Genomic DNA, 19,975 nt, shown 5'->3' on the forward strand with positions numbered 1-19,975 from the left:
CAAACAATGCTGCTGTGAAGCAAACCATAAACTGTGAGAGACATGTTCCTCTGCACCACCTACTCAGGCCTGGGAATGTTAACAGTCTAACGTCGGAGACAGCAAACTCTTCTCTGTGTCCTCTCTGTCAACCAGTCTCAGAAAGGGCTACAGAGCTACTGTGGCCCCATAAAAGGCTTCCCTGCACACGCAGCTTCCAAAGGCCACACAAATAGCCAGGGAGGCAAAGCCCCACATTTTCCCCCTGGGAAATGCTGGTCGGAGCCTGTTGCTAGGCAACCCAGGCTGCTTTTCTCAGTAAAGAAAGAGGCCTTAGGTGAATAGAATAGTATACAATCCACCCTCCAATAGGGCTGCCAATCCCCAGTTGGGGCAGGAAGTAGACACAAGTCTCTGTGAAAAACCAGCCTCAAATGTAATTACAAATTATGCAAGTGATTTATAAATAAATATGAAGTAATAATATAGAGTGAAATCAATCATAATCAAAGACCACACCTGCACTCAAGTTTCTCAGTAAACGAATCAACGTTGAGAGAGTCCAGAAATGCAGTTCAGGTTGTGGTGAAGGTAGGTTCTTCTAAGGAGTCCAGTGCTCCAAGGGCAGTAAGACAATTCAGTGCAGCAAGGCACACAGAACACGACAGGGCCATACTTGATCCCCTGTTTCACAACAAGGCCTCTACAAGTTAAGCCTTTACACTGAGGTTCTCAAAACTATACACCAAGTTCAAAATATTTATTTTAATGCTTCTTATCTCTGGAGGCTTACAACCTCAGGAGCTTCTAGCCCATATGAAGAATGTGCCACTGTGTTGTGAATGTTACAGACATAAGAAGCATTAAAATAAATATTTTGAACTTGAGGTATAGTTTTGAGAACCTCAGTGTAAAGGCTTAACTTGTAGAAGCCTTGTTGTGGAACAGGGATCAAGTATCACCCTGTCGCGTTCTGTGTGCCTTGCGGCTCTGAATTATTTTACTGAAACATTGTTGAAGAGCCCTTATAGTGCTGGACTTCTTAGAAGAACCTGCCTTCACCACAACCTGAGCTGCGTTTCTGGATTCTCTCAACATTGATTCCTTTATTGAGAAACTTGAGTGCGGGTGTGGCCTTTGTTTGCTTTATGATTGATTTCTCTCTATATTATTACTTCATATTTATTTATAAATCAATTGTAGAATTTGTAATTACTTTTGAGGCTGGTTTTTCACAGACTTGTGTCTACTTCCTGCTCCATTTTTCTGTGATTCTCTGTTGGTTGCCTAATCCCCAGTTGGGGGCAGGGGATCCCCTGGTTTGGAGGCCCTCCCCTGCTTCAGGATCATCAGAAAGTGAGGGGTGGGGAGGGAAATGTATTCTCTATGGAGACCGATTCCCGTTGGGTATAATGGAGAATTGATCTGAAGGTATCTGAATCTCTGGGGAGGCTGTTTTTAGGTAGAGGCACCATATTTACAAAATAGCATCTGGTGCCACTCCTCAAAACAACCTCCAAGTTTCAAAAAGATTGGACCAGAGGGTCCAATTCTGTTAGCCCCAAAAGAAGGTGCCTCTATCCTTCATTATTTCCAATGGAGGAAAGGCATTTAAAAGGTGTGTGGTCCCTTTAAATGAGATTGCCAGAACTCCTTTTGACGTTTAATTATGCTTCTCAGAAACTCACTACTGGCTCCACCTCTAATGTCTCCTGGCTCCACCCCCAAAGTCCCCAGATATTTCTTGAACTGGACTTGGCAACCCTATCTTCTAAAGCAGGGGTGGTCAGCGGTAGATCTCCAGATTTTTTTGCCTACAACTCCCATCAGCCCCAGCCAGCATGGCCAATGGCTGGGGCTGATGGGAGTTGTAGGCAAAAAACATCTGGAGAGCTACCGTTGGCCACCCCTGTTCCAAAGCAGTTATTTTCTCCAGGATGGGGAGAGAAATCTGTTGCCTGGAATTCAGTTCTGATCCCAGGAGATCTTCAGGCTCCAAGTGGGGATTGGCTACCCGAGGCCTGGCAGCACCGCTGGGTGACTAGATGTCACCCAGCTGGCATGACTTAACTAGGCCCAGCTGCTTGCTCCCGTTCAGCGGCACTCCCTCTATGACAGCTAATGTGAATTAGCAGTTGCCAACTCCAGGTTGGGAAATCCCTGGAGATTTGGTGGGTGGGGCCTGGAGAGGGTGAGTTTGAGAAAGGGTGGGACCTCAGCCAGGTACCATGGCATAGAATCCATTCTCGAAATTAGCCATTTCTGCCTGGAGAACAATTGTTGCCAATCTCCAGGTGAGAGCTGTGTCATTATACCCTGCTGAGGTTACTTGCTTCCTGCTTTTGTCCCCATTGTGGAGAAAGACTGTACTTTTACCAGTTGATGCTGCAGGGAGGAGGGAGAAGATGGAAAACTGAAATCAGATACATTCCCCTACAGAAAATACCTGCCTTGAGGTGCATATTCTATAATACAACCAGGCCAGGCCCCAAAATATAAATCATGCCACAAGCTCACACTAATGCTAAGCTCCACAAGGCTGGATATGACAGGAAAAGGTGGCAACAATGCACTGCAAACAAAAGGAATGATGTGCTTCAGTGTCTGTGTGACCATAGTTATGCTCCCCCTGCACCCCTCCTCCTCATTATTCTTCCTTCTCAGCATTCTGGACCTGTTTCAGGACTTTAAGCCACCACAGACCCTGGGACACACACACACATATGCTGGTGGGGGGGGGTGGAATGGAAAGCCGGAGTTTGCTTCAGCTGCAGGGTGGGTGGGAAGGCAGCAAGGGTTAAGAGCAGTGTTAAGAACATAAGAGAAGCCATGTTAGATCAGGCCAATGGCCCATCCAGTCCAACATTCTGTGTCACACAGCGGCCAAATACACACACACACATACACACACACTGTGGCTAATAGCCACTGATGGACCTCTGCTCCATATTTTTATCTAACCCCCTCTTGAAGGTGGCCATGCTTGTGGCCGCCGCCACCTCCTGTGGCAGTGAATTCCACATGTTAATCACCCTTTGGGTGAAGAAGTACTTCCTTTTATCCGTTTTAGTGTTCCCTCTAAGATGAGTTCGCATGAGCTAGCTCACAGATTTTTAGCCTCCAGCTCACACCTTTTTGTCTTAGCTCAGGAAAAATGACCCCAGAGCAAATAATTTATGCGGTTGCTCACAACTTTAATGCCAGTAGCTCACAAAGTAGAATTTTTGCTCACAAGACTCTGCAGACTTAGAGGAAACATTGGTGAGGAGGTGAGTGAAAGCCAAGGTGAGGGGGGGCGTGCTTCAGAGCAGGATCTGCTAGACCGAGGTTTTTGCTGTGGAAGCTGACAATGATTTTGGGCCAGTCACAGACTTTCAGCCTAATCTAATCTACAAGGTTGTGCAGATCAAAGTGGGGAGAGGAGAATGATGTAAGCTGCTTTGGTCCCCCCCCCCACCACCACCAGTGTGAAGACAGATTGTCCTTTTCCTTTGTAGAAGGTGCATGGCGGGGGAAGGCAATGGAAAGCTGAAAAAGGGACAGATAAAGGGAAGGAGATATGGCTGCCAACTCCAGGTTAGGAAATTCCTGGAGATTTAAGGGGAGAGGTTTGAGGAGGGATTAGACCTCAGACAGATACAATGCCATTTTCTCCTGAGAAACTACTGTTGCCAATCTCCAGGTGAGGGATGGAGATCATTCAGAATTAAAACTGCTCTCCAGATGACAGACAGGTGTGTATGGGGGGGAGGGAAGTGCATGCCTTCACTTGGGTGGGTGGGAGGGCACTCACCCAGACCCTCTTTCTAGAGCCTGTTGTAGTTTTTGTCACAATGGGCCTTACTCCCCAAATCCCAAAACCATTCAAACCAACCAAGATAATTAAATCCATTGCCAAAATACATTAAAAAACAGCAATAAAAACACTGAACAGGAAGGAGGGAATGCCAGACAAATCAGAACAGAAAGCAGAAGCCCGCAGCAGAAGGGGGCAAACATCTCTCCCTGGAGACAGAGAGTGCCGGAGCTGTGTGTCTTGGCTGAGAAGGCCCTGTCCTCCTAGGTGGCCCCATGGGGCACGTGAAGAGGACTCCTGAGGATGACCAGAGCAATTGATCGGGCAGTGACATACGGGAGCCATCAGGCATGTTGGTCCCAAACTACATTGGGTTTCAGAGGTCAGCAGTAGCATGTGGAATTGTGCTGGAAACAGATTGGGAGTCAGTGTAGACAGGCCCAGACTGGAGTGATAGGGCCCCTACAACCAAATGGGGGGGGGGGGACTTGGAGGTGGATCACCATGTCTACTGGCATAGCCATCAATGGTATGGGCCCAAATTAAGCTAGGAGTTACAGCTGACACAGAGTGGAGGGTAAACAGCTGCTGGTGTCATGAGTGGCTTATAACCTCTGAGGGTCCAGCTGGACTCCTATCTCTTTGTTCTCCCACAAGGCATTCTTGTGTAGGTACCGTACCATGTATATTTCCCCCCTGGAGCTAGACACTCAAGGCCATGTTATCTAGTTCTCAGAGATGCTTACAACCTGCTTCAGTAGCATGGGGCTGTGAAGATATATTGAGGAGGGGAGAAAGGTGATTGGTAGCTTTTGGTGCTTTTGCATTTGAGCTTTGTAACAGATATATCTATGAGCTATATCTATGTGGACAAGCCCCTTGGACATCAGTTTTAGCAAGACCCTATCTGACCGTCATGTCTTGCTCATCAAGAAGCACCTTTGCTGAAACCCAAGTGTGTTGATTGGCGAAGAACTTGCAGGACTTGCCAGCTGGAAGCAACAAGAAATGAGGGGCAGTGGGCTGCCACTGCAGGGAAGAGGAGTGAGGGCAGATAGGTCGATATATTTCCTAACTAAGAACTCTCAGACCTGCTTAAAGCATCTCGATTCACTTCAGTGAAGTGCTCCTAGCAGGGGTGGGTCAGGGGGAAGCAGGATTTTTGTGCAGTAGAAGCAGTGGACAGCCAGTGAAAATGCCCCATCCGAGCCCATCTTTTATGAGCTCTTCCAGCAAGCAGAAAGGAGACAGACCACAGGGAGTGGTGGGGCACCAAGAGCCCTGACCACTTACCTCTGTCCCTCCAAAGAGTCATTTGACGTAATCCTCAGGGCTCCCAGCTCCCAGGCACTGTGGGAGGCAGAGGGGGATGGGAGGAAAGAGAACACGCCCGTGTTGGGGAAGTCTTTTCTCAGAGTGTACAGATACTTCCATTCTGCAGTCCAGTTCTTAGAGTAGGGCTCGCCTGTCCAGGAAAGGTGAGAATTAGCCAGCTCAGACACAACAGAATGTCAGAGAGCAAAGAAGAGCAGGATTGAGATCAACTGGAGATCTGCTTGTTGGTGACAAATGTCAGAATTTCCATGATGGGTGAGGAGTCCAGCATTTCTAACAGCAGCTACATGGATCCAGAATTTCTACTACACAGTCATTGTGACTGGGCCCACACCACAAGGCTGTTGTGAGGAAAGAATGGACATCTCTAAGGGCTAGTGGAGATGCCCAGGGAAAGCAGCTTGACTTTCCTTAGAGACACAGGACAATTTGGTGCTGTACAAATGCAAAAGACACAGGATGTACCAGCTCACACCCTAGCTAGGATTCTACCTTGGAATGCAGACGTTAAACAACCAACAGGTTGAGAGCATTACAATGTGGATAAAACTGATTATGTTGCAGTTACTGTGAAAAGCCAGGGATTAGGTAGGAGTCTGCAGTGGTAAAAAAGGAAAATTCTGTATTAGGGATTATTGGGAAAGGGTTTGCGAATAAAATTTCTGATATTCTAATGTCCTGTATAGATCTATGGTGCAGCTGCATTAGGAATAATGTGTACAGTTCTGGTCGTGGTGGATCTAAAAGGATGTTGAGGAGCTGGAAAAACAACAGAGGATGAGGAGGGGCTTGGAGCCCCTTCCCGTGAGGAAAGGCTGGAGAGTCTACGGACTTTTCAGTTTAAAAAAGTGGCTACTGAGGGGGGAACATGATAGAGGTTTGTAAAATTATGGGCATGGTGGAGAGAGCTGAGAAAGAGGAAATTTTCTCCCTCTTCCAATAGACTAGAACTTCAGGGCATCCAACGAAACCTGGGCAGTAAATTCAGGAGAGATAAAAGGAAATGCTACTTTCCACAGAGGGATTAAAATGTGGAGTTCGCTGCCAGTGATGGCCTCAGGAACAGCTTTAAAAGAGGATTAGAGAGATTCATGGAGGATAAGCCTGTCAATGGTTACTCACCATAGTGACTGAGGGGAACCTCTACACTCAGAAGCACGGAGCCTCTGAATCCCTGAACCAGGAGGCAACATGAGGGGAAAGCCTCAGCCTCTTTAAGAACATGAGATGCCATGTTGGATCAGGCCAATGGCCCATCCAGTCCAACATTCTGTGACACAGTGCCCCCCCCCAAAAAAAGAAGGTTCACAAATGGGGCTAGAAGCCCTCCCACTGTGCGCCCCCCCCCCCCAAGCACCAAGAATGCAGAGCATCACTGCCCCAGACAGAGAGTTCCAACAATATGCTGTGGCTAATAGCCACTGATGGACTTCTGCTCCATATGATGATCCAATCCTGAAGCTGTCAATGCTCTCAGCCACCACCACCTCCTGTGGCAGTGAATTCCATGTCTTAATCACTCTTTGGGTGAAGAAGGACTTCCTTTTATCCATTCTACCCCAACTGCTCAGCAATTTCATGGAGTGTCCATGAGTTCTCATATTGTGAGAAAGGGAGAAAAGTACTTCTTTCTCTGCCTTCTCTATCCCACGCATAATCTTGTAAGCCTCTCTCATGTCACCCCGCAGTCAACATTTCTCCAAGCTAAAGAGCCCTAAGCGTTTTAACCTTTCTTCATAGGGAAAGTGTTCTGACCCTTTAATCATTATCTCTGCCCTGTTGTTGGTCCTCCAGAGGAACTGGTTAGTCTCTGTGTGAGACAGGATGCTGGACTAGATGGACCCTCACTGGTCTGACCCAGCAGGGCTCATCTGATGTTCTATTTCTCCTCAGCTGGGGCCTGGCAGAGGGGAGAGAAGGCTGAGACTGACAGAGCTTTGTAAATTTGTTATTACCATAAAGTTTAAAGTTTGTGCAAGGACTGAGCATGTTTTAATATTAAGACAGAAACAATACACTTTGAAACGGAGAACATCTCTTCCCTTGGAACAGGAAGAGAGAAATGACTCCTTGGCTCTTTCTTTGCCTGTTCACCCGGCTTGGAGAGACAGCTTGCTGTCCACTCAGGGATCATTTGGTGCAGCCCACAACCTTGCCTAGCCAGGCTAGGCTGGCCTGTTGTGTGGCCACCTTGACTCCTGGAGTTTTATGAATCAGTTGTACAGCAGCACTTGCATGTCCTCTTGTTGTGGACATGTGATCCTTCCTGGTTTCCTTTAAAAGTACATACAGCTCCAGAAGGAAGTGAATCTCCTTTGCTTGGTGCAGAATTACCTGTCTCCTGATATCCCCAGAGCTCTATGTTGACCTGGCTGACTCCGAGGGTCTGGTTGTTCCATGTCATCGTCAGAGTCCCCCCAGTCCCAGGAGTGCCGTAGTATTGCCACTGCGTTTCATTCACCAAGGCGCTTTTTTCTGAAGCCTCAACTTTGCTGTGGTGATCTGCATTATCAAATGAAGCTGCTGTCACTGGCAAGCCAAGGAGCAGTTCTGGTGGAGAGAGGGCTGCAAGGAGCCCTGACCTCTTCAACAGCTGAGCCCCCACCCCTCACTCTAATGACAGAGGGAGGGGCTTCCTTGTGTCCTCCCAGGGGACCGCCTTCCCCCATCCCCAGCCCACAGGCGGACAGCCACAGCTCTGTTTTGTTCTTTGAGGAAAGAGATGCAGCAGAAGGATGCATAGTAGAAAAGGAATGAGTCACCTGAGAACCACACACTTGAGCGGGGAAAGGTTTGCCCACCGTCGCTGGAAATCTCCAGGCTAATCATGCCAGTCTGGTAGAGCAAGGGGGAGATGCAGTGAGCGCGTCCATCTTCAGCGATGTAGCCACTGGTGACAATTTCCTCTTCAAACCTGCAAATGTTAAACACTAAGCTGAGACTGCCGAGAAAGCCCAGGGTTGCTATACAGTTGCTACCCAGAGGCAGGCAATGGCAAACCACCACCTCTGAACATCTGTTGCCCTTGGAAACTCTTCCTGTTCTCTGTGACTTTCCAACACTCCACCCACTCTGAGAGACCCAGTTTGGTGCAGTGGTTAAGTGTGTGGACTCTTATCTGGGAGAACCAAGTTTGATTCTCCACTCCTCAACATGCACTTGCTGGAATGGCCTGGTGTTGTGTCCTAGGCTCAAATGGGAGAACTGTTACTTTTGGAGGGAACTGTTACTTTTGGAGGGAAGCCGAACAAGCCAGAGCTTGAACTCCACACCAGGGTTCCAGAGAAGGCCTAAGCGTGCCCAATCAGGAGAAGGATTGAAACATAAGAAGCCAATCAACATCCAGGCTCATACTGTACCCTGATAGGCCCTTAGGGCCCTGTAAATAGCCAATCCATGTAGATAGTTAAGGACCAATCAGAAGGGGGGAAGAATTATATAAAGGAGCGGGAAGTTTGAACAGAGCTCAGTCTGTGTGTGTGTGTTCCTGAAGTAAAGCTTGCTGAAATCACTCTCTGACTCTGGTCTCTTACTGCGCCGATCCCAGTACATTACACTGGCGACGAGGATGGGATGCCAGTAAGAACCAGCAACAGAACCAGGAACACGGAAAGGCGGCCAAATCCAAGCCATCTGGGTCCGCACCTCCGCTCTGCGCACACCCCAGCTCGCAAGCCACCCAGACGCGCTGCCAAGAATGGAGGCTCCAGCCAACCTCCTACAGACCTTTAGCATCGATCGCCCCGAGCTGTGGGACTCGTGGGTTGAAGGCTTCCAGTCATACCTGACCTTCTGGAAGATTACAGAGACTACCATGCAGAGAGCTCTGCTTATCAGTACGTGTGGCATGGAGACCGTGGACTTAGCCAGGGCTCTTCTCCAACCCAGGAAGCTCTCAGAGACACCGGTGGACGACATCATCAGCGCTCTGGAGAAGTATTTCCAGCCCCAGCCAACCAAGCTCACCCGGCACTGGGACTTCCGACAAAGGACACAGAAGGCAGGCGAAACTGCCATGGCGTTCTTAACAAGCCTGCGCCGGGTGGCAAGCCAATGCAGTTTCGCAGACCTCAACGAAGCCCTTCTTGACCAGTTTGTATGGGGCTTGAGGGACGAAAAACTAGTGTGGAAACTCCTGTCCCTCTCCGATTGTGACCTAACAAAGGCAATCGACGTGGCCACCAGCTGGGAGAAGGGCAGATCAGCAGAGCCACAGCCGACAAGACAGAGAAAGTAGAGAAAGAAGTACTTTTCTCCCTTTCTCACAATACAAGAACTCGTGGGCATTCGATGAAATTGCTGAGCAGAAAGGTTAAAACGGATAAAAGGAAGTACTTCTTCACCCAAAGGGTGATTAACATGTGGAATTCACTGCCACAGGAGGTGGTGGCGGCCACAAGTATAGCCACCTTCAAGAAGGGTTTAGATAAATATATGGAGCACAGGTCCATCAGTGGCTATTAGCCACAGTGTATGTGTGTATATAAAAATTTTTGCCACTGTGTGACACAGAGTGTTGGACTTGATGGGCCGTTGGCCTGATCCAACATGGCTTCTCTTATGTTCTTATGGCTGCGGCACACCAGATCAACCCTGAACCATCTACTGAGGACGAGGACGGAGCTCTACAAACCGGCTATCGTTCAGCAGGAAGGAAGACCACCCACGTCCCACAAGGCATGAGACACAAAACACCACCTGCATGTGCAAGTTGCGGGGGCCAGCACGAGCGGAAGACCTGCCGATTCCGGAATGCCACCTGTCGACTCTGCAACAAGGAAGGCCACATCGCCTGCGCCTGCAGATCCAAATCCAGAGCACGTGTCCCACAAAGATCTGCGCACTCCGAAGGCCAGCCAGACTTCGAGATCGACGCTCTCCACGCCCACCAATACCCGGTACAGTATCTACCCTCGCCAGTCAGGCCCTCCAATATCCGGGTCAATGTAGAGATCGGGGGGGTGCCCTGCCAAATGGAGGTGGACTCTGGGTCAGCATCATCTATTATAGCGGCAGAGACATTTTTAAAAATTCCCACCAGGCTGAGGCCTCGTCTCAGGGACCCGGGGTTTACCTTAGTGGACTTCCAGAAGAACAAGGTGCCTATCTTGGGAGTGGGCCCGGTCCCAGTCCAATACAAGGGGTTCAAGGGCCAGCTACAAGTGCTAGTGGTCAAGAACCACCTTACAAACCTTTTGGGTCTCAACTGGTTCAAGCCTCTGGGACTAGAGATCAGGGGAGTCAATAAGACTGGCGGAGTGGACTTTAACAAGGTTTGCAAAGAGTTCCCGGCCGTTTTCGATGGCACCTTGGGCTGCTACATGGGTCCCCCAGTTTCACTACACCTTGACCCCACAGTGCGGCCTATTAGGCTTAAAGCGCGGTGAGTTCCATTCGTGCTCAAGCCTAAAATTGAGGAGGAACTGGATAAACTGATTGCACAGGGAATACTAGAGCCTGTCACCCACGCAACCTGGGAAACTCCCATCGTGACTCCAGTCAAGCCCAGTGGGGAGCTGCGGATTTGTGCAGACTGTAAGTGCACCCTCAACAAGGGTCTTCAGGCCCACGCATATCCTGTGCCCATCGTCAGCCACGTTCTAGCCACCCTAGCTGGCGCAAAAATTTTCGGCAAGTTGGACTTGGCCCAAGCTTACCAACAGCTGCCGGTGGATGAGGCCACGGCCAACGCCCAAACAATTGTGACCCACCGGGGGGCCTTTAGAGTAAAGAGGTTGCAATTTGGTGTGAGTGTGGCTCCGGGGTTGTTCCAGGAACTAATGGACTCTCTTTTAAAAGGACTCCCCGGAGTCACTCCATTCTTTGATGATGTGCTGATCGCAGCAGCCTCGCCTGAAGAATTCGCCGCCCGCCTTAGAGGAGTCCTACAACGTTTTGAAACAGCCGGCCTCAAGGTCAAACGGGAGAAGTGCCTCCTGGGCGTGGATCGGGTGGAATTCCTGGGGTTCTCCATCGATGCCCAGGGGGTCCAGCCCTCCGACGCCAAGCTGCGTGCCATCAGAGATGCTCCAGCGCCCACCAACAAGCAAGAACTCCAGGCCTTCCTCGGCCTCCTAAACTTTTATCATGCTTTTCTCCCCCACAAGGCAGCGGTGGCCGAACCCCTGCACCGGCTTCTAGACAAGAACCGACCCTGGGCGTGGGGCCGCCAGCACGCTAAAGCCTTCCAGGATATCAAGGGCCTCCTGATGTCCAACTCTGTCCTTGCCCATTTCGACGAGACCCTGCCCTTGGTCCTTGCATGCAACGCATCCCCTTATGGCGTGGGGGCAGTTCTGGGCCACCGACTTCCTGATGGGACCGAAGTCCCTATCGTGTATTACTCGCGGACCCTCTCGTCAGCGGAGCGGAACTACACCCAAATCGACAAAGAAGGGTTGGCAGTCGTGGCTGGCGTCAAAAAATTTCATGATTACATCTACGGCCGGCCCTTTACCCTCTATACGGACCACAAACCCCTCTTGGGCCTCTTTGCATCGGACCGGCAGACCCCTCAGGTGTTGTCCCCACGGGTCCTCCGTTGGTCCATTTTTTTAGCTGGCTACACTTACACCCTAGTGCATCGCCTGGGCAAGGCAATGGGCCATGCTGACGCCCTGAGCTGCTTGCCCTTGCCTGACGTGGATCCTGATCCAGCCCCGGCTCATCAGATCCTGCTGATGGACATGCTTCCGGACAGGCCATTGCTCGCTCGCAACGTTGCTGCCCGCTCCGCTCGTGATCCAGTCCTCTCCCGTGTCTTGGACTGGGTGGGGAGGGGGTGGCCCAAGGGCTCGACTGGGCCGGAATTTACTCCGTTTGCAGCCCCGAAAGATGAACTATCCACCCACAAAGGCTGCCTACTATGGGGCAACAGAGTCGTCATCCCCAAACCCTTGCAAGACCAAGTGCTGAGAGCCCTGCACGAGGCACACCCGGGCATAGTCCGCATGAAGGCTCTCACACGGAGCTATGTCTGGTGGCCCGGCCTCGATGCAGAAATTGAGGCTTGGGTTAAAAGGTGCCCGACGTGCCAGGTGTCAAGGCCACACCCCCCACGTGGCCCAGTGCAATCATGGGAATCCACCAAAACCCCCTGGTCAAGACTGCATATGGACTTTGCTGGCCCCTTCCATGGGTGGACTCTACTCATACTAGTGGATTCATACTCCAAGTGGTTGGAGGTGGTCCAGGTGCCCTCGCCATCGTCGCAGGCGACCATCAGGGCTCTGAGGGCCATCTTTGCAACCCACGGTTTGCCGGAGACCATCACCGACAACGGCACAGCATTCACGTCCGCAGTGTTCCAGGACTTCTTGGCCAGGAACCTCATCAGGCACATTCGCTCTGCCCCGTTTCATCCAGCCACCAACGGCCAGGCAGAGCGGATGGTGCGCACAGCAAAGGAGGCCTTGAACCGTCTGGGCCCCTCAGACTGGCCAAAAGACTTGGCGTGTTTCCTAATGGCCTACCGGACCACACCCACTGCCTCCACAGGTCGCAGTCCAGCAGAACTCCTCATGGGCCGTTGCATCAGCACCCTGCTGGACAAGCTGCACCCTGACCGAGCCCCAGACAGGCGACCGGCACCAGAACACCTTAAAGCCCCCAGAGGGTTCTACCCAGGTGAGACAGTGTGGGCACGGAACTATGCCACCACTGGCCCCGCCTGGCTCCCTGGAAAGGTGGACCACGTCACCGGACCCGTCTCCTATGCAGTGACCTTGGAGGGTGGACATCTCCTGAGGCAACACATCGACCAACTCCGAGGTCACCTGCCTGCCGGGGAGCCAAGGTCAGAGGCTCCAGATCCGGACAACGTAAGTCCCCGAGAGCCTGACACAGAACAGGGTTCCATGGAGCCCGCTTCGGCCCAGCAGGAGGAAACCCCGGACTGCACAGCTGAACCCAGGTCTCCTGGGTCCGCCGTCCCAGATGTCTCCAGCTCTGCAGCCGCAGAACCACCAACCAAGTTGGAACGCCCAGTCCCCTCGGAGCTCTGACGCTCGACACGAGACCGCCGCCCTCCGGCATATCTCCAGGACTATGTCACCCGATAGCTGGAACTATGGGGGGAGGGGTGTTGTGTCCTAGGCTCAAATGGGAGAACTGTTACTTTTGGAGGGAACTGTTACTTTTGGAGGGAAGCCGAACAAGCCAGAGCTTGAACTCCACACCAGGGTTCCAGAAAAGGCCTAAGCGTGCCCAATCAGGAGAAGGATTGAAACATAAGTAGCCAATCAACATCCAGGCTCATACTGTACCCTGATAGGCCCTTAGGGCCCTGTAAATAGCCAATCCATGTAGATAGTTAAGGACCAATCAGAAGGGGGGAAGAATTATATAATGGAGCGGGAAGTTTGAACAGAGCTCAGTCTGTGTGTGTGTGTTCCTGAAGTAAAGCTTGCTGAAATCACTCTCCGACTCTGGTCTCTTACTGCGCCGATCCCAGTACATTAAACCTGGGGTCAGCCATAGCTCTCACAGAGGTTATCCTTGAAAGGGCAGTTGCTGTGAGAGCTCTCTCAGCCCCACCCATCTCACAGGATGTCTGTTGTGAGGAAAGAAGATAAAGAAGATCGTGAGCTGCTCTGAGACTCTGATTCAGAGAGAAGGGTGGGGTATAAATCTACAGTCCTCTTCTTCTAGATGCAATATATATACCATCAAAATGTCTGTTTTGATGGTATTGTTTTAACTCTGTTGTTTTATTGTTATTCACACCGCCCTGAACCTGCTTGCAGGATGGGGTGGGATATAAATCTAAAAATTAAATTAAATTAATTACTCCCAGATTTGTAGATGCAGCTTCTCAAGAACACATTTCCTTTGTAAGTAATAACTCACTTACAGTGCAGTTTAGTGGTGAAACTGTCAGACTGGGATCTGAGAAACCCTTGTTCATATCCCCCTGCAGCCCGGGGGGCCAGTCACACACTCTCAGTCTAGCCTACCTCACAGGTGGTTGAGAGGATAAAATAGAGAAGAGAATGACGTGAGCTGCTTAAATAAACTAATATTGCAGATCTGATATTTATTTTTGGAATCTGTGGAGACTGGAAAAGTATCTAGTTTACCTAAAAATCTAAACAGCAGTGATTGATGTGTGACTGTTTTCTGCTCACACAGCCCAGTTTGAAGCCCAGTTTGGAGGAGAGGCAGGATTTAGGGACATTATCTGATTGCTCACAAAAAGCACTTATGCCTGGACCAACCTTTTTGCACAGTAGGATCTTCTACCTTTTAGTTGTTATAATGCGAAGAAAGAATATTACTGGTGTTTCTGAATGGTATTTCATATATTGGACTTCAGAATATGCTTTGATTGATATGCCAATAAAAAGCATGTTCCGGTTATGCAGATTTTGTGTGGGAGTGGAGCATTGGGGCTCAGTTTCCAGGCTGTGTTTATGTGTTTCATAAGTGTTTATGCAAAGGAACTGTTAATATTACAACATGTGGTTGGGAGATGTTTCAAGATCTCTGAAATATTTTGCAATCCTACGCACACTTGTTTGGAAATCAATGTCATTTAAACTCAGGATTTACTTCTGAGTATATAATAATAATAATAATAGATTTTATTTATATCCCGCCCTCCCCGCCTAGGCGGCTCAGGGCGGCTAACAACATTTCACACGATTAACATAAATAGATAAAACTTTAAATTTAACAATTAAAAAGAAATTAAACATAAAAGCCAGTTAATTAAGTTAGGATACATAATTCAAATTACATTAAATATATCTGGCAGCAATAAAAATTTTTGGCGCTGGTTCTGCCAGTTTAGATAGTTCCGTGATCGTATTATAGATGGCGGTTCTTTATTCTTAGCAACTCAGCAGTCAATATCAGCATAGGCTTGTCTGAAAAGGGCGGTCTTGCAGGCCCTGCGGAACTGGTCAAGGTTCCGCAGGGCCCGCACTTCCTCCGGAAGTTGGTTCCACAGTGCCGGAGCCGCGGCTGAAAAGGCCCGTGTTCTGGTGTTTTGAAGTTTGACCTCTCTCGGCCCAGGGTTGGTCACTTTATTTTTACCCATTGACCTCAGTGCCCTCTGGGGTTCATATGGGGAGAGACGGTCCCTTAGGTAGGCTGGTCCTCGGCCATATAGGGCTTTAAAGGTAATAACCAACACTTTGTACTGGACTCGGTAGGTAATTGGCAGCCAGTGCAGTTCGCGCAGCCCCGGCCGTATGTGCTCCCATTTCGAGAGCCCCAATAGTAGCCTGGCCGACGCGTTCTGCACCAGCTGCAACTTCCGGGTCCGGCACAGAGGTAGCCCCAAGTAGAGGGCATTACAGTAGTCCAATCTTGAGGTGACTGTTGCATGGATCACTGTTGCGAGGTTGCCGCGTTCCAGAAAGGGGGCCAACTGCCTCGCCCGCTTCAGGTGGAAGAATGCTGACTTGGCAGTGGCTGCTATCTGGGCCTCCATTGATAATGAAGGCTCCAGTAAAACACCCAAACTCTTTACCTGGCGCACTGGTTTCAATGGTGCGCCGTCGAAGGTTGGGAGAGCTATTTCCCCTCCTAGAGCGCCACGACCCACACAAAGGACCTCTGTCTTCGCTGGGTTCAATTTCAGCCCACTCAATCTGAGCCACGTTGCTACAGCCTGCAGAGCCCGATCTAGATTCCCTGGGGCGAAGCCAGGCCGGCCGTCCATTAGCATATAGAGCTGGGTGTCATCTGCATATTGATGGCAACCCAGCCCAAACCTCCGGACAATCTGGGCAAGGGGGCGCATATAAATGTTAAATAACATTGGGGAGAGAACTGCCCCCTGAGGCACCCCACAATCAAGTGTGTGCCTCTGGGATCGCTCACCCCCAATAGCCACCCTTTGTCCCCGACCAGAGAGGAAGGAGGAAAGCCATTGCAAGGCCAGCCCCCCAACCCCTATGTCGGCGAGGCGGCGCTTTAGCAACTGATGGTCGACTGTGTCAAATGCTGCCGACAGGTCTAATAACATCAGTACCGCAGTGCCGCCCCGATCCAGATGTCGCTGAAGGTCATCTACCAAGGCGACCAGCACCGTCTCCGTCCCATGGCCCGGTCGGAACCCAGACTGGCACGGGTCGAGAACGGAAGCGTCATCTAGGATTTATATATAAGAATTAGTCTTAAAGGCTGCCATCCTATATGCATTTCCTTGGTGGTAAATTTAGTGGAAACTACCAGTGAACAACCACTGTGATCAGCTGGAGTTTGGTGTGCATAGAAGAGCCTTCCCAGTCTTGTTCCAGCTGATTGTGGGGACTTTCCCTTTCAGCTAAGCCAGAAACTGCATACTATGGTGCATGAGTCTGTAACTATCCCTGGCCTAAGAAGAACAAACAGGAACACCCACACAGTGTCCTCCTGCTGAAGCGGTGAAAGCAGAGTCTGGAGACCCCAGCAAGATTTTGCTCCTTCAGACCAGCTGTGCTGTTGTCTCAGAAGAGAGCCTGAGCAAACATTGGGAGGAGCAGCAAATCAAGCAAAGAGATGTTTCCTCTGACTTTCCTGGTGCTAGTGAACAGGAAGAGAGAGAGGGAAAGCAATAATTATGTGCTTAATTTGCATGATACGAAAATTGTGTTATCAAAGCTGGGAACCTTGAATGTGGAAACCCTCTTAGGAAGGGAGGAATTATGAAAGCAGAAAAGGAATGGAAACTGGAATAGGTCTGAGTAACAGCTCCAAGGAGAACAGCATGTGTTACCAACAAACATGGATCAATTCCCCCAGCTCTGTGCAGGCGACAAATGGTGGGGCGAGGAGGAGTGATTAATGCTTCCCTCCCCTGGTTGCTCTGCTAGCCTGTCTTCAAAGAAAACCCTCCACCTAGGGTTGCTGGGAAATTCCTGGAGATTTGGAGCGGACCTTGGGGATGGCAGGGTTTGAGGAGAAAAGGAACTTCAGCAGGGCATAATGCCAAAGCAACCGTTTTATCCAGGGACACTGATCTTTGCAGTCTGTAATTCTGGGAGATCTCCAGGTCTGACCTGGAGGTTGACAAATCCTACAGCCGACCATCAACTCAGCTTTTTCCTTATTCAGTGAACATAGGGCATATCAGGGCTGTAGCCAGCTTCCCTGGCCACCATGTATCCAGATGTAGTTTCAAATAAATAAATGAGTAATAAGTGCCTGCCTTCTATATCCCTGTTGTCAAGTTAAAGGATCTGTGTAGAGCAGGGGTGTCAAAGTCGTTTGTTAGGAGGGCCAGATCTGATATAAATGGCACCGGGAGGGAGTCAGGGCAGCCCCAATTCTTTTGAAAACCTCTTTTTAAAAGAATGTCACTTCAGAGGTGCCTAATTTGGCACACACCCCCCAGGCGAATATCTAGTTTGCCCAGTGGAAGGGCCAGCCATGCACACACAAATACTCATCAAAAATATATATCCTTCTCCTTAAAATCACTTCATTTTATAAGCCAGTTAAAGCCTAAGATGCAGAACACATAGGCAGGGCTATCAACTGTGGCCGTAGGCCCCGTCCAATACATTTTCCAGACTTATTCTATTATCATTCAGTGGTTTTGCTTTTAACATATGCTTAAAGCAGCCTCCTGACCTCTGTGTTTCAAGCCATGTGCTTAATCTCTGCTATGCAGGTTGTTTTACACACTGGAATGCCTTTTTTGTTTGTTTGTTTGTTTGTTTTAGCATCCTCAGGACCTCCACCCTCTGGTGGAGAGGTGGGAGAAGTATGATGGTGGGAGGGAAGCAGAAACCTGGCTTTGTCTCCAGTGCCCATGGCTTGGTGTCCAGACTGGCAGTGAGTGACCCCTTGGCATGAAAAAGCAGACTTTCCTCCCTCAGCTTGCATGGCTGTCTGCCACTTCCTAAGTGACTTCAGGGCCCACAGCCCATGATCCAATGCAGAGAGTGCTAGATTGTGCAAACGGAGCTCTCTCTAGGGGGAAATGGATATGGTCATTGTGGATACATTGTGGTTTGTTGTTTAAAACTTCTCCACACATCTTAGAGTTGTCAACTCTAAACTGGGATTCCTGGAGATTTGGGAGTGAAACTCCAAGAGTTTGGGGTTTAGGGAGGGACCTCAATGGGGTATCCTGACATTTACTCCCTCGATTTGAGTGAATTTCTCAACTCACCTGCATTTCACATCAGCTGTGGCAGCAAAGGTCACATTTAAAATAGTAAAATCTTTTCCACCCAGCAGAGTTCCTGAGTAAGGAGAGATATTCAGGCAGAATTCCCAGTAATCCGGGCAGCAGATCCCCAGGGACTCACAGGTTGTTTGACAAGAACAGTCGGTCAGAGATTTCCCACATTGATTTGAGCAAGAAAGTTGTGCTCCTGTTTATAAAATTGAAATTGTTAGTTACAATATTTGTAGCCTACATTTTGATGTCTAGCCATATACGTGGCTGCCCCCCTGGATCTATCCATATGCAGTGTGGTTTACAATACGTTCTTAGAACCATAAACAATATAGAGAAATTATTTTAAAACTAAAGGATGAGTAAGATAAGATTACACCCAAAATCAATGATGATAGGATCCAAGTCAAGCAGAGGTCAGCGGAAACATTTAGGTGGGCTTACTCGAGACCAGCAACATCCCCTAAAATGGCAATGATAAGCTTCAAGTGGGAGGGAAGTTAGAGAAGGCAAAAGATGTACAAATAATGTAAAGACTGATTTTTTAAAAAAAGATTTTGCCTAGTGCTTAAAAACTTGCCAATTTGGTGCCAGGTGAATTTCTGTAGTGAGGACTTCACCTCTTCCAGCCCACATCCCCCCATCTTTGAGGACAGAGGCACATGGGGTGATACTGCGACTCCCGGCCCCATGCTAACAGAGCTCACAGCAGGCAGGCAGGCACAGAATCTGACAGGCTGCTACTGTTATGCCACTGAATAAACAGTGTGTGTGTGGGGGGGGGGAGTTCCCTCCTTCCTCAAACTAGTATATTTGCTTGAATGGATTCCAGGTGGGATGTTTGTAGAGGTGTTTTCTGTTGCCTTTGATAAGACGGTGTGTTGAAACATTTTCCCATCCTAACTGTCTCAGAGTCCACCACCTCTGCTTATGACTTTGGCTGTTCCACCCTCCTACTGGCTTTTCCAGGAAAGCATTCTGTAACTCTGACTCCCTATTTTGAACAAGTCCCACCCTGTCTTTGAGGTGAGGCAGACTTGCATGCATCTGGACTTGGCTTTACTCCTGCATGCCCAGGTGAAGGTGAAGGCTAGGAACAGGTGTCATGTGCCATTTTTTACAAGTACGGCAGGTGCCAGAAGACAGATTCTGGCAGCTGGTGTGGGATAGTGGATGAAATCTCTGACCACCTGTTCCTGTCAAGCAACATGTGAGTCCCTGGGAATCTTCTGCCCGGGATTCTGCCCAAATAGCTCTCCTTATTCAGGCACTCTGCTTGGTGGGAAAGATTGCCTATCAAACAATCCCGGTGTACAAGATCAGCAACGGGAAGCCATGCCAGTAAATGAATAGTTTACCAGAAGGACACTGTGAAGGTGGTTCAGAATCTTCAGTGGCTACAGATGAGTACAAGTTAGCACAGACATGTCCAGGGCTTTTTTTGTAGAAAAACCCCAGCAGGAACTAATTTGCAAATTAGGCCACACACCCTGATGCCAAGCCAGCCGGACTGCATTCCTGTGCGCTCCTGCTTGAAAAGAGCCCTGGACATGTCCAATCTATTGCAAAACTCCACTGGTCGCTGGGATGTTTTCAAGGTGCTGGCTTTGACCCATGAGATCCCAAGTGGTTTGAGATGGGGGCAGGGTGGAAGGTGGGATTTCCCTCCCCTACCAGGTTCCCAAGTTCCCAGGTTATAAATCAACAGATCATCTGAGATGCAAGGCCTCCCATAACCTGGAGCACCAGAA

The 19,975-nt window shown here is 49.5% G+C and overlaps 1 protein-coding gene across 1 annotated transcript in view; it reads right to left on the reverse strand.

The window, feature by feature from the left end:
* SUSD2 (sushi domain containing 2) overlaps positions 1–19,975 on the reverse strand; it is a 71,355-nt gene that overhangs the window by 42,907 nt on the left and 8,473 nt on the right. The window contains exons 2-5 of the mRNA XM_060248335.1: positions 18,216–18,420; positions 7,873–8,024; positions 7,445–7,612; positions 5,069–5,240 (exon numbers count right to left, since the gene is read on the reverse strand). Of these exons, the coding sequence (XP_060104318.1) occupies positions 5,069–5,240; positions 7,445–7,612; positions 7,873–8,024; positions 18,216–18,420 (697 nt within the window). The remainder of the gene's footprint in view (positions 1–5,068; positions 5,241–7,444; positions 7,613–7,872; positions 8,025–18,215; positions 18,421–19,975) is intronic.

This window comes from Heteronotia binoei, chromosome 10 (assembly GCF_032191835.1).
Source record: "Heteronotia binoei isolate CCM8104 ecotype False Entrance Well chromosome 10, APGP_CSIRO_Hbin_v1, whole genome shotgun sequence".
NCBI lineage: Eukaryota > Metazoa > Chordata > Lepidosauria > Squamata > Gekkonidae > Heteronotia > Heteronotia binoei.